Source organism: Echinops telfairi, unplaced genomic scaffold (genome assembly GCF_000313985.2).
Source record: "Echinops telfairi isolate 266 unplaced genomic scaffold, ASM31398v2 ScPeMD7_7458;HRSCAF=8496, whole genome shotgun sequence".
NCBI classification, from domain to species: Eukaryota; Metazoa; Chordata; class Mammalia; order Afrosoricida; family Tenrecidae; genus Echinops; species Echinops telfairi.
The window spans coordinates 38,033,072-38,046,551 of NW_022111358.1; the positions used below are offsets into that span (position 1 = coordinate 38,033,072).

Genomic DNA, 13,480 nt, shown 5'->3' on the forward strand with positions numbered 1-13,480 from the left:
TGCCACCTTTTGAAAATTGTGGCCATTCTTCTTCTGCTTAGAGCCGTGTGCTCTCATTTTGTAGAGCTCGTGATTTTGATGATGCTCTGAATTCTCAGCTTCTGCAACTCTCTTTACCCCAAAGTTCCAGAGGCTGCTGTGTGTCCCCTACCACTCAAACCATCCCCACAGTAGCCCACGGATGCTCTGTCAGGGCGTTGATAGGCACCATTCCTGTATTAAGATCCACTCATTAACTTAACCTCTAAATGCTTTCAAATGTTAAGACATCATATTTCCAGTTCCTTGAAATGCAAGCATTTATGTCCAAGTTGTAGAAAAGATTTATCAGCAGGGCTCTTAGCTAGAGACATATCCTCTCTTGGACCTCTTTCCCTAGTGCCCATAGCTTTGATCCATTCCTATACCTCGTTGTGTAGAATAGTCTATAATTTGCTAGTGTTATTTTGTGTTAGTGTTTTGTACTCTCAGGTATCCTCTTTTACGTCTTGTAGTATACCCTATTTCTATATATATATATATATATATATATATATATTCCCACCCCACCCCTCTGGTCTTAAGAGTTTCTGACAATGAAGTGTATTCATGGCAGTCTTCCTTATGCAGTAATGATTTTTTCCATCTCCCTGGTGTGTTTCTTTGTAATATTCTTAAAAGAATATTATTCATACCTTATTTGCTAGCAACAATTTCATTAGAAAACAGCTCCAGGACCATGGCCTCAGGGGACACAGGGGTCAAGTGGCAAAGGACACTGCATAAATAAAATGACCTGCAACCTAATTTGGTGAGTGGTGTCTGCAGTCTTAACATGTGTGTGAGAACAGCCAGCTAAGAGGCACCGACTGGTCTCATCCCACCTGGAGCATAGGAAAATGAAGAAAAAGGAAAAACCAAGGAAGCAATTATGGCCCACGTGAGCCAGAGCTGCCTGTGAATTGAGACTGGACGAGCTGGATGGGTGTGGCTCCCACAACTGAGCACTCTCAGACTAAGACCCCAAGAGATCGTCCCAATTAGAATAGGATTTTAAAACATGGTAGAACAAAATTCAAAACAAAACAAACAACTTACTCTAAAAGGCTAGAGGGACCCTAAGTCTATTGCCGAGAAAACCTTCTAGCTTGAAACTGGAAACACTCAGAAAGCTACCTTCCTGGCAAACAATAGACAAGACTGACATGAAGAATGTGCACCTCAGACAAATCGGTAGATGAGACCAACAGGGCAACTTTTGACCAACACTACAGACGAGACGAAGAGGCAGTGAAACCAAAGAGACGGAGACAGAACTCAGGGAGAATGGGGAGAGTGCTGACGTGTTAGAGGGATTGCAGCCAGGAGCAGGGACCAGTCTGGGTCTGAGCGATTGACTGGGAAAGCGAATTTGCTGTGTCAACTTTCACCTCAGGCACAGTGAGATTTAAAAATAAATGAAGACTACAACTACCAGGGTTACTGTGTGGGTCCCTGACATCGCTTGCAGTTGGATATATGGCAGTTCCATCTCGGTCTTTTTTGGGCCCTGGATTGTGTTCCTGCAGTTGAGCACATATTGGAAACCTCCATTGGACTGAGGACATCATTCCTACTAGCGTGAGGCTGATGTAGACTGTGACAGAGGTCTACCACTTTCAGGGACCAATTAGTTTCATTCTTTCACGTAAGGTTCAGAGTTGTGGAGGTAGAGGAGGACCTCTCGTTATCTGTTTTGTCTTTCAGAAGTTTCAGTTTCCTATGGGGCAACCAAATAGTTCGTAGGCTCTAACGACATGTCTCACCCAAATTCCAGCAAACCACCAAGCCATAAAGCCCCAGCATCTGAGTGCTCCAAATGCTACTTGATGCTTATACATCCTGGCTGATTATGTACATTGTTCCTGGAAGATGAGCCACTGTGGTTTTGTGTGTGCATGTGTGTTTTAACCATTTTATTGGGGATTCTTATAACATTCCATACATCCATTATTTCAAGCATATTTGTTCATATGTTGCCATCATCTTTTTCTAAACATTTACTTTATATTTGAACCCTTGGTCTCAGCTCCTCTTTTCCCCCTACCTCCCCCTCCTACATCATTGCGTGTTAATACAGGTATAGTGATCTGGCTCACAGTTCAGTGCTTTTATAATGAGGGACACCTAAAGACCACCTTCCTGTATTGCAAAGAGCTCTTTCCGTGGTTTGAATTAAGCAGGATCCTTAGGGTGGTGCTTCTTATTTCACCCATATCTATGCATTCTCAAGCACCTTGGCTGAGAGGCTGCATTGCCCACTCACTGGACATCCCCGTGGATGCTGCCTGCTTTCACATCCTCCAGATGTTCCACCTGATGATCCATTAGACAGTATTGATGGTCAAAAAAAAAAAAGTTCAAAAGTGCAACATAAAGATATGCTACTTCCCATCACCCTTGAGCTGTGTCCTTATGTAAAGTACCATGCCAGAAAGTCCAAAGGATGCTCTTAACATTTACCTACACTGGGCCTAAGAGACCAGTAAGACCTTGAATTTCAACACAGGGGTACACCCATGATGGTCTTTGTGATCATGAGTACCACGACCAAGATGCTTCTGGAACATTAGTGGTATTCCTCGGAACCCTACCATTTATCCTGAGATGAAACCTCTTGTAGAAGATACTGGCAGTGAGGAAACCTGGACAAAGACTAAACAGGACCTGTAAAATCTTAAAATTGGCCACACTGTACTGGACAGGGCAGCTAAGCTTGGGCTGTTCCACTTTCAAAGGCAACAGAAGGGCATTAACCAGCAGCCTTGAGACTATCAGCATTGAGCCGCAATCCTTGGCAAAACAGCTAAATAATTTATAAAATTTACCGTCTAGGTTTGCAAGTCTATAATCATGATTTTATTTTGCTTACTTAAAGACAAACAAATAAAACACTGGACTTTGACCAAGATACGGATCCATCTGTCAGAACCCTTCACACGTCTCCGACTGTTACCCTGGGACCTAGAACAAGGCCGCTTCATTGCTTATGATGGGAACAGGGTTAGTTCTAGACATGTCTGATGTTTCGTGGGGTAGGGGGTAGAGGGAAGAATCCCATAATTCTTCCTTGATTATTGGTTGTCGGTGTCACATTTGGCCAGTTTGTTAACCTTTTCTTAGCACTGTAAAATACTGTGCTTTCCATGTCTTTAAATAGTAGCCACTTTCCCAGCTGTTGTTGAGGCCTTTGAGATCTCAGTGGAACTTTCTACCTCCTACTTCCTTTGAGTGTCTTACATACTTAATTTTAACCATACTTTATAATTATAATAATGCCTGAGTATGAATAAGAATGTGCCCAAGAAATAAAAATCTTCCCACACTCAGTACAACTTAAAATGGCAGTTGTGTGACCTGTGGGATAAAGCATATGCTTCCATTTTAAATCATCAAAACTTTTGATGATCATTTGGTACAGTGTATCAGAAGACTTTTGTACTTATTTGTCTGTATATGTCTAACAGTAGAATGATATGAGGAAAAATAGGCCTAAATGGGAAATATCAATTCACTAGAAGACCTCTTTGTTTTCAGAGTCAAAATAAAATTTTGCACATTTTTACACCTCCTTTTTATTCTGTAATTATTCAAGGGCTAGTATATCTTCTTCTTCTGAATAATATAATACACACATGTACAAATGGTCAAAATTGTATTATTGACTTTCCAATTCATTAAGAAAACACTTAATAAGACAGTGCTTTGACATGTTTGTTTGTTTGTTTGTTTGTTTGTTTGTTTGTTTTTAAGCAAATTGAACATGAGTTTTATGGTTCTTGATTTGTACTTTGTAGATAACAATTTCAAATTTCAAGAGAAAATCCCTCTGAAATTGAGTGCAGCGTGTATGCTGGGAGAAATGAATGCTATAGCTTTAAGATAAGGTAGTCTGGCGAGTCATTGCACGACACAAGATCGATTTGGAGCAGGCTCCTACTGTTAGCCTTTTTTTGAAGATGGATTCTCATGCCGAAAAATAACGCAACCCATTCTAGATAACGGCCGTTTTTTGCCCTGAAATCCACCAAAACTGAAGAAAAATCCAAGTGACTGTTCTTAGCAGCTGTGTGGCCTGGAGTTCACTGGGGAAGCTGGCTTCCTGCGGTCCCTATTCATCACCTGCTTCAAAGCCAGCCTGGCTGGCTATAGTGTGCAGGCCAGGTAGGGTGCCATTGTGCACAGTCTGGGAGGATTAGCCCTTGGTCTCGGGCTGCCATTCAGTCTAGCAGGGAGAGGCTAAGACTGGCCAAGGTCACAGTCTCCAGTGTGGAGTGGACTGGGAAAGGATCCTGAGAATAGAATGCTTTTTATGAAATCATGGCGCAAGCTTGCAGCACAGCGGGCGCCCTTCTGGAACAGAGAACATCTGTTTACGTTGTGTACCATTCCTGACAACGAGCTAATAGAGCCTGGGAATTTACCAATTTTATTTCTACCAAGACAACTATATATACAACGATCCAGATGCGTATTTAGTTCAGATCTCTTATTTGAAAATGATAAAGAAACTGCCCAATGTAATTGCAGCTTTCCTCCATGTCTACATGCAAGCAAAAAACACAGCATACTAGCGATTAACCATTTATGACGGTGCTGATCCGTCCTACCCGAGATTCTTGGGGAGCATCCACCTAGCTTTCTCCACACATTTCCCCCATGTTCAGACATGTGTGTCAACAGATTGCAGAAGGATTTACTGAATATGCCTACCTTCTTTGCATATGAGGAGGCTTGGTTTGAAATCCCACCGCCCACCCCCACAAAGGAGAATATTCTAAGGGTGAGGTAGTAATGACGCAAAAATAAAAATTTCAACCTGGGCAAATTAGAGAAAAATTAAGCTGTACATGAGTTGTCATGACGACAAGGATGTTCTGTTGATGAACTGTCCTCCTCATTGTCCAATCAGATAGTCGAGCTGGAGCTGGAGCACGAACAGGAGAAGACGCACCTATTACAGCAGCACAACGCAGAGAGGGATAGCCTAGTCCGAGACCATGGTCGGGAAATTGACAACCTGGAGAAACAGCTTCGCGCTGCCAATATGGAGCACGACAATCAGATCCAAGAGTTCAAGAAACGAGATGCGCAGGTAATTACCCCTAACGTCTGATAAAACGGGTTTCTATTTTCAAAAAGTCATCAGCGTTTAATGTTTTTCTTATTATTCTTATTGATGCACGCTGTTTGATCATTTTGACATAAAAATGTGATTTGGTTTGTTTTGCTTTGCTTTCCCCTCCAGCCCCCCCAACCTCTTCCGTTAGGGGGATGAATACGGCTTTAACTAGGGAAACCACAGGTAGCCAGATTAAAAATCCCATGGCGCGCTATAACTTGGCCTCTTTTTGATAATCTTGTCTCAGTTCCTTTTATGATGGATTTTTTTTTTTTTAGGTATCTGCCCCTTCCCCCTCCCCTCAGCCTTAGCAAATCCCCATGAAATATACCAGGCTCCCTTGCTTTTTGTTTTAATCTCGGCAGGTAATCAAGCGTTTGTTTCAATATTTGCTCTTCCTCCCTACTGTTGCTTTCCCCCCTTCGACTGTGCGATTAGATCACTCCGCTGGTAATTGATAGAAATGACTTCAGAGAAGGGCTACTTCCCATCAGGTCTGGTTTTCTTTCTTTCTTTCTTTTTTTTTGCTGCATGCACATACTCATGCCTCCCCAGCCTCCATCTCTGTAGTCCCTGTTGGAAGCCATTTGGCAGAATAACCCCCAGCTGTGGTAGCATTTGAGTCTTCAAACTTATGGATGAAATGTGCACTGTCAGCATGGAAAATTATCTTTATAAATTTCAGATGAAAAAAAAAAGAATCTTACTGGGTATGTATCTTTTGGGTACAATACATTCTTCAGAGTATATATAATCAAGGGCCTCTGGTGCATCCTCTTGAGACAAGTGCTGTGAAATTTTATTAGGAAAAAAAAATGTCTCAGAGCAGTTGATAGCAATAAAAAGATAATTTTCTTTCCCAACAAAACCATATCACATACCAGTGTCTAAACGCTTCCCTTGCCATCAAAAGCAAGCCACACTTGTCACACCACACAGAAGCTTCCTCCCCTAGCCATCTCTCCCTCCAAAGCTGTTCTTTCCCAGAGACGGAAGGAACCTTGTCTGTGATGTCTATTTAAACCATTAGCAGTCTTCTAAACCTGAAAAGGCTCCCAATTAAATGGGCTGTTGATTCATTGCATGAAGGACAGGAGAGGGGGAGTTAAAGGCAAGAACAGGAATTACGGAATATTTTCCGTCTGACCTTGGGTGGTCTGAACTTAACTGAAGCGATGTAAATATGCCTGGTACATGTTGTGGGCAAACATTTTTTGGTCGACAAGGTGCCTGTATCGGAAAAATAACTTTCAGTTTGTTTCGGGGTGCTTTTCTTACTACAAAGAGCGCCATTGGAACCATAAAGAGAACGAACGAAAGATGGTTCCTGTGAATCAACGTGCACGAGACTCTTGCCACCAACTGTTTTGGAACCTCTATAAAGTACATGCTGGTCTTTTCCATTTTTAATCAGACATTTTATTATGACTCTTTTCAAACTTAATGTTTGTTTTTCTCTCCAACATGATGTGTTAAGCTGTACCATTGTCCTCTATTATTGGGGGTTCGAGTTGTGGATCAGTGCGTAGGGTCTGTTTGCACTGAGGAATTTAAGGGCAATGCAATAAAATACAGCCATTTACATAACAACCTACTACTTTGGTGTGGTGGTGCAACGTGGACACACGTGGAGGCCGAATCTAGAGGAAATCTTTGTGATTTTGCCTGTCACTCGTGCCATAGAGGGTGCGGTTCATCCAGTAACCAAAGGGAAATATTAAGACTATTACCTATAACAAGTCATAGGGATAGCACCGTAAGGACACTGATTGATTTCCTGCCTATTGAAATATTCAGACCACCATCTAGCCTCTTCAAATACTGTTACGGAGGTTTATATTTCTTACATTGTATGTCTTTCTGGCCACGTTTTGTTGATAGACTATTGCCATCTCGAGAACACCAGCAAGCAATGGAAACTAAATTTATTCTTGATCAAAATGAAATCATCTTTTGTATACCTTATACTTAGCTGTCTTATAAACGTTTACCAATGAGGTATAATTTTATGCGTATCAAAATACTAGTATTCACTTGTTCTTTTGTTCATTGAGGTTATTAATTTAGTGTTTCCTTCAGGTAAGTACTAAATTTTTCAAATACCTCTTCACTATTATGGTGCAAGTAAACAAATGTATAATACCCTGTATGTCCTATATTCCACTTATGATTTAAAAAGCAAGCAAAAAGCAATAGGCATTTATTTTGTTATTGAAATGATCCTTCAAATTGCTGTGTTGTGCCTTATTGCAAAACAGGTCCACGTATCTTAAATATTGAGTTGCTTTATTTTTCTCTTTTAGTCCCGGAAAGGTATTTGCTTTTTAGTTAGTGTCTGGCTGCCCAGCTTAGTGATGGAGGCCATTTTGTAGAATGGACTATTTGGAATTCAGGAGAGGATATGGCAAATAGCTCGTGAGGATACTATTGCTTTGTTTCCTGTTTGTCTTCCATCATATTTGCAAATAAAGACAATACCCAAAGCTATTTTTTTAACCTTTTTTCAAATATATAATGTACTTCATAATGATTAGGATATCATTATCATAAAGCATAGTTACCTATCTTAAGGAGAATTATATCAATTAAGAGCTCCCTTTTGGTAAATTTAATTATTACTGGTTAATTGTCAAATAATTTCTATTTTTTAGATATTATATCTCATAGTAAATCTACTGAGGGTAGTGAACTGTTTTCCTTTTATTTCATACATTTTTGTGAATTAATCAATCTGTATCAGACTCATGTCATAATACTTTGATTTCCAGATACAGGCTATTTTATGTTGGGCTCATTTGGTTTATTAAAATGCCCATTAGATATGATTACTCTGACAGAAGTGGTTCATGTGTGGTATCTTTCTAAGGAAAAACATTCAGATCAGTAGAAATCAAGATGGAAATTCATAACCTCATTGTCAGAGAGTTCTCCTGTACTAGTTAGTCCTCCTTATTGAAATTAGAGACCGGGAACATGGGGTTAAAGTGCATAGCTGCTAATGGAAAGGTCTGGGGCTCGAACCCACAAGTCACTCTGAAGGAGAAAATATGGCAGTTCGTTCCTGTAAAGATTACAGCCTTGGAAGCTCAATAGGGCAATTCTAGTCTATCCTACTGGGTCACTGTGAGTCAGAATCCACTGAATGTCTAAGGGGAAAACCCTTTAGTGAAATTAAGAGTTTGATTGATCCCATCATAAATTTCATGTAAAGGACATTTGTAAAGTCCATCTTAAGAAAGCCTCTTCTAACTTGGTAGTTCTGTATAGTTAGCTTTGGAACAGAATCTAATGGGGGCGTTCCTGCAGTTTAGCCTGGGCTTTGGAAGAAGCGGAGCACTGGCCGCTCCTCAGCCCCTTAGTGGTCCTGCTAAGACTCTGAGCCGTTGAGAGAGGGCTCGGTCTTGATACAGTTGAAGTGAACAGTTTGCGAGCGGTATCGACACTGTTGCCTAGACTCGGTGGTCCACCCCACAGGTGGCGGCTCCATCTTAGCACTGCGGTCAGTGTGCCCCTGTGAGGTGAGACAGGTCAGCACGTCAGTCACCTCAACTACCTCTGTGAACCGCAGCCGGTATAGCTGCTAATTGAACACCGTGTGCTTAGGGAGGATCATCAGAGATATCTGAGAAGGAATGAGCCTTAGCATCACATGTAGTTACTCATTAACAGCCAAATGCCATTCCTGATTCTCCAAAATGAGAGGCATGATTTGTTATGAATGATTTTTGCCATAATAAATGAACAGATTGATTTTTTTTTTTTTTGCCATGCTGGCTCACATTGAGAAACTGAACCCTCACCCATTCCAACATGCAGAATGTGTAGTATTTCTCAGTATACGTACAAACTTTGGGTGGTGCAAAATGTTAAAACTCTTGGTTGGAGGTTCAAGTCCACCCAGAGGTGCCACAGAAGAAAGGCTTGGTGATTGACACCTGCACGTCAGCCTCTGAAACCCTGTGGGATGCACGTCTCCTTGGTCACACACGGGTTCATCTCGAGTCCGCGCTGACCCAATAGCATTTGTTTTGTACGTGGTCTGAGCATTATTCTTATGCTCTGTATAAATGGCTATGGACTTTGATACCATTTTCTATCTATAACACTTGATTTTAATTCACCTATATCCAGACGACTCTTAATATATGTAAAATCGAAGATCGACAGCCTTGAAAGTCCACAGAGACAGTTCGACTATGTCTTCTAGGGTCACTCGGAATGGTAACCAACTCCACAGTACTGAGTCTGGCTTGGAAACTGCTCTCAAAAAGGATTTGAACAGCAGTTTGCAATAAACACTCATACCGGTAAAATGAATGTCCAGCTAAACAAAAAGCTGTAAATTTCTAATAGCAACTACATCAGAAAGTTGATAGGACAAAAACATTTGTTTTGCTCAGAACAAGTTTTAACTCTCAGCTTAGCTGGAAACCACCGCGGAGAAGGAAAGGATGAGGGCTACCTAGTTCCCTCGTGATGGACGTCACACGGGTTCATTTCTTCCCCTCCAGCCGCAGTTCTGATAGACACTTGTGACATGGTTCTGAGGAGGAAGGACATGGACCAACGCATTTTATATTCTCGATATGGCAAAACATTTGGAAATCTGATGTGAAAACCGTAGGTTCTTCAAGTTCCTCATAAAATATAATCAACAGGTTTTGTTTTCATTTTAATTTATTGAGGGCCAAATTATTCTCACTTCAACATACGAAAGCTGTTTTCAGATACTATAAATCAAAATAAAGTATTTTAAGTCATGGACCTCCATGTTTCAAATGCATTGATGCCTTTGAACTATGGTGTTGGCGAAGAATATGGAAAGTAGGGGGAAGTAGGACCCGGATACTCCATAGAGGCAAGGATGGTGAGACGTCCATCTCGTGTGCTTTGGACATGTTGTCAGGATACATCAGCCCCTGAAAAAGGACATCATCGTGCTTAGTAAAACGGAGGAGCTGCGAAAATGAGCAAGGCCTTCGGCACAACGGCTTGACAGTGGCTGCAGCAATGGGCTTGGACACAGGACAATTGTGAGGACCGCACAAGGCCGGGCGGCATTTCTTTCCGTTGTGCACAGTGTCACTATGCGTTGGACCCAACTCAACGCCACCTCCACTGTAGCAGCAGCAGCAGCAGCAGCAGCAACTAGTCTCGGATCTAGCTAGACTTCTCTGTCCTGTCACCCTATCACAGTTCCAGGAACACTTACAGATAATGTTTCTGAGGAAGGAAAAGTCAGAAATCTGACTGAGAGTTGAAGCTGCTCTGCAGTCCATGCCTTAACCTGAAGTTCCAAGCATGTTATTGATGGTTCTATCTACATAACCCCCCTGGATTTATAACATGGGAAAGTGTAAGAAATAGTGAAACTAAGTAGTAATTTGATCCAGGAGTAGAAGATGCATATTGTTGCTGCCGTTAGGGCCATCAAGTCTGTGCTGACTCAAGCAAGGTGGTGGACAGTGGAAAGACAGATTCCCTGGTCCTGTACCATCCTCACAATCAGTATGTTTGAGCTTGTGGCTGCAGCCACGGTCTCACTCCATCTCCTGAAGGCTCTTTCTCTGTCTCACTGCCCTTCTGCTTTTCCAAGCGCGGTGCCCTTTTCCAGGGACTGGTCTCTCCCGACAGCGCATCCAATGTACATGAGATGAAGTCTCACCATCCTCACTTCTGTGGAGCATTCTAGCTGAACTTGGCCAACAAGATACGTGTACTCCCACTAACATGATTCAATTCCTACTTAGGTAACCAGAACATTTCATCACCAATATCTCTTCTTTAATGTAATTCACTTGGTACTGAGATAGTAAATATGCTGAGAACTTTGCGTTGAAGTGGACTGATTGCTTGGAAAGCCCACCTGTATAAATGGCGTGTTCCCTGAACACAAAGAGGCGGTTTCTGGGAGGCTAGGCCTGCTTTCTGTCTCCCACTTCTCCCTGGTGACAACCAGAGAACATCAGAGTGGCTGGCCGGCACTCCAGCTGTGGACACACAACGCTTTGATATTCTCCCGATAGACCCAGTTATTTGTATTACAACAAAAAGTGGGATTAAAATATGTTCATTGCTGAGCTTTGCTGCAGTATACAAAGTTTTAATGCCAGACACAAGAAGAGTTGGTGAGAAAACATCTTTAAAATTTCACTGTTCCTTTGCAAAGAGATCGCCCAAGGACATCCTCGTACATTGAAAACATGTACAGAGGTGTTCCTAACTAGGCCATTTTAAAGACCCTAGGGGGAAAACACTGAAATCAAAAGCCTGGGTTATACAGATTTTTTCAAATACTGAGAATAAAAATCCTTCTCATAATTTGACAGAGATTCATTGATAAGCAGGGTCTTCCTTTATTGGTATGCAATGGAGACCTGCCTAGTATATTACTTGTAAATTTAATCATGTGTTTGTATGACATGTAATGCATTGTATCATATGTTAGTATGTATAAAGAACACTATATTTCTTATGTACTTAATTAGGAGAAAATCTAGGGAAAATATCCTTTTAAGTAAAGCTTACATTGTTTTCTTAAGTCACTAGCTTCATTTTCCTATTATAATTCTAAAATTCTGTAATCGTTTTCAGCTTGCAACTACAGAAGTAACATTATATACCTATAATTAAACTATTATAAATAATTCAGTTTGGCCCTCATTGTGGAGGAAAGTTATATTAAGCATAGAAAACCAAAATGCAGTCTGAGACGAGGAAATTGATTTCTCTAAGAATGATCTATTTGTAGAAGTATTATACAGTGTATCTTCAATCCTGTGCATATTTTTTTTTAAATGTGGCAGTTGCCATGGAAACCACATTCTCTGGCGTGCAGTCCATTTTTAGATAAAGAATATGCCTCGTAAAGACAAACCTTCTAAACAACAACATAGAGTAACACCTTTGAATTAGCAAAAACTGAGCATCAAGTAATATCGACTGCTTGAAAATTGGCCTTGTGTCCTAAGTACACATGATAGATCTCTTTAGAAATCACTCTTGAGGAAGAGGTAATTAATGCTGGAGGTATGTGAGGAGGTTGCAATGTGTGAATTGACAGCACGAGTCGGTGTGTAGAGTGTTCACAGCTCTAGCAAGTGCAGAAGGATCCAGCCCGAGTACAGTCAGAGTACGTCATCTACAGAGAGGAGCAAGCCCAATTGTTTTCAAGGACAGATAGGAAACCCATGGTTCAAGGTCACTTTTCTTCCTCCAAGTCATAGAACCAGCAACCCAGGGCTTTGTCACTGTGATGCGGTGCTTTTTTTAATATCACGGCCTTCCCCCATCCCCAAGAAAGAGTTTCGATTTGGAGAATCGAATGTCTGCAGGACCTGGCAGCAGAGGAGTGGGGCTGTGTGCTAGTCTCTGCTTCGTGGGTTGCCTGGTGCTCTTTGTTCCCCGTGCTGCGGTTCTCACACAATTCGCTTTCCTCCCAGCGCTCTGCCACCTCACGTTGCTGCAGATGCTGGTTGAGTTCTCGTTTCAGGAAGCTGTGCCTGCAGCCACAACACTGTACGCTTGTGTTTCCAACACAAAAGCAGCAGCCACCCTAGCCGCAGCACATATTGTGTGCTTGCCTGTGCCAAGCTCAGGGGTCTCAGCCGGCACTTAGAACAACTCTACGAGGATTACGCGTTCATCAGGGACACTGTTTCGGCCTCTTGCCGGGGTAAAAGGAGATTGCCTGTATTTCCATCTTATTGATGAGGGAAGGCTCCAAAAGACAAGGGGATTGCCCGGAGTTCTAGAGCCAATAGGCTAGCTGGGATCCAAGATAAAGTCCCCTACCCCTCAGCCTGCATGCTTCTACAAGAGATCTCCATGGTCTCTAAACTGTATCCCACTTAAAGCCACTGTACTTTCCATTTGGGTTCCAGTAGTCACTCACCAGATCTAAAATACTGCTACCCAGAAAGCAGATGGGGGAAACCAAGTCACGTGCCGCCAGTTCTCTCTGCCCTTGTCCAAAGCCACAGCCCATGGCTCTGGACCTCGTTGACGCGAAGTCACCCCTGAGAAGATAAGCATTTCTTCATATTTCCTTTGGAATGCAGTTCCTTCTCACAAACGTCAGGGTTTGTGTAATGGGAAAATGAATACATTTTTGAAGTGCGCTCACTTTTGGTGTTCACGTAATTGCTGAAACAAGAGGGCATTTTCACAGTAAGAGTCCCAATAAACTTTTAAATCCGTGAGACCTCTAGGTTGGGGATTTACAGCTTCATGATGAGCCATGACTTGTTGTGACTGGTCTATTGTAGGAGAGAGTTTGTTACATGCACATAGAATTTTAGAATATTACATATGACCCATTTCTTTTACGAACTTAACATA

General features: G+C 41.8%; 1 protein-coding gene across 1 annotated transcript in view; it reads left to right on the top strand.

Annotated features, from left to right (window-relative positions):
- CEP112 (centrosomal protein 112) overlaps positions 1-13,480 on the top strand; it is a 462,158-nt gene that overhangs the window by 178,186 nt on the left and 270,492 nt on the right. Inside the window, exon 21 of the mRNA XM_045299484.1 lies at positions 4,931-5,113. Within this exon, the coding sequence (XP_045155419.1) occupies positions 4,931-5,113 (183 nt within the window). The remainder of the gene's footprint in view (positions 1-4,930; positions 5,114-13,480) is intronic.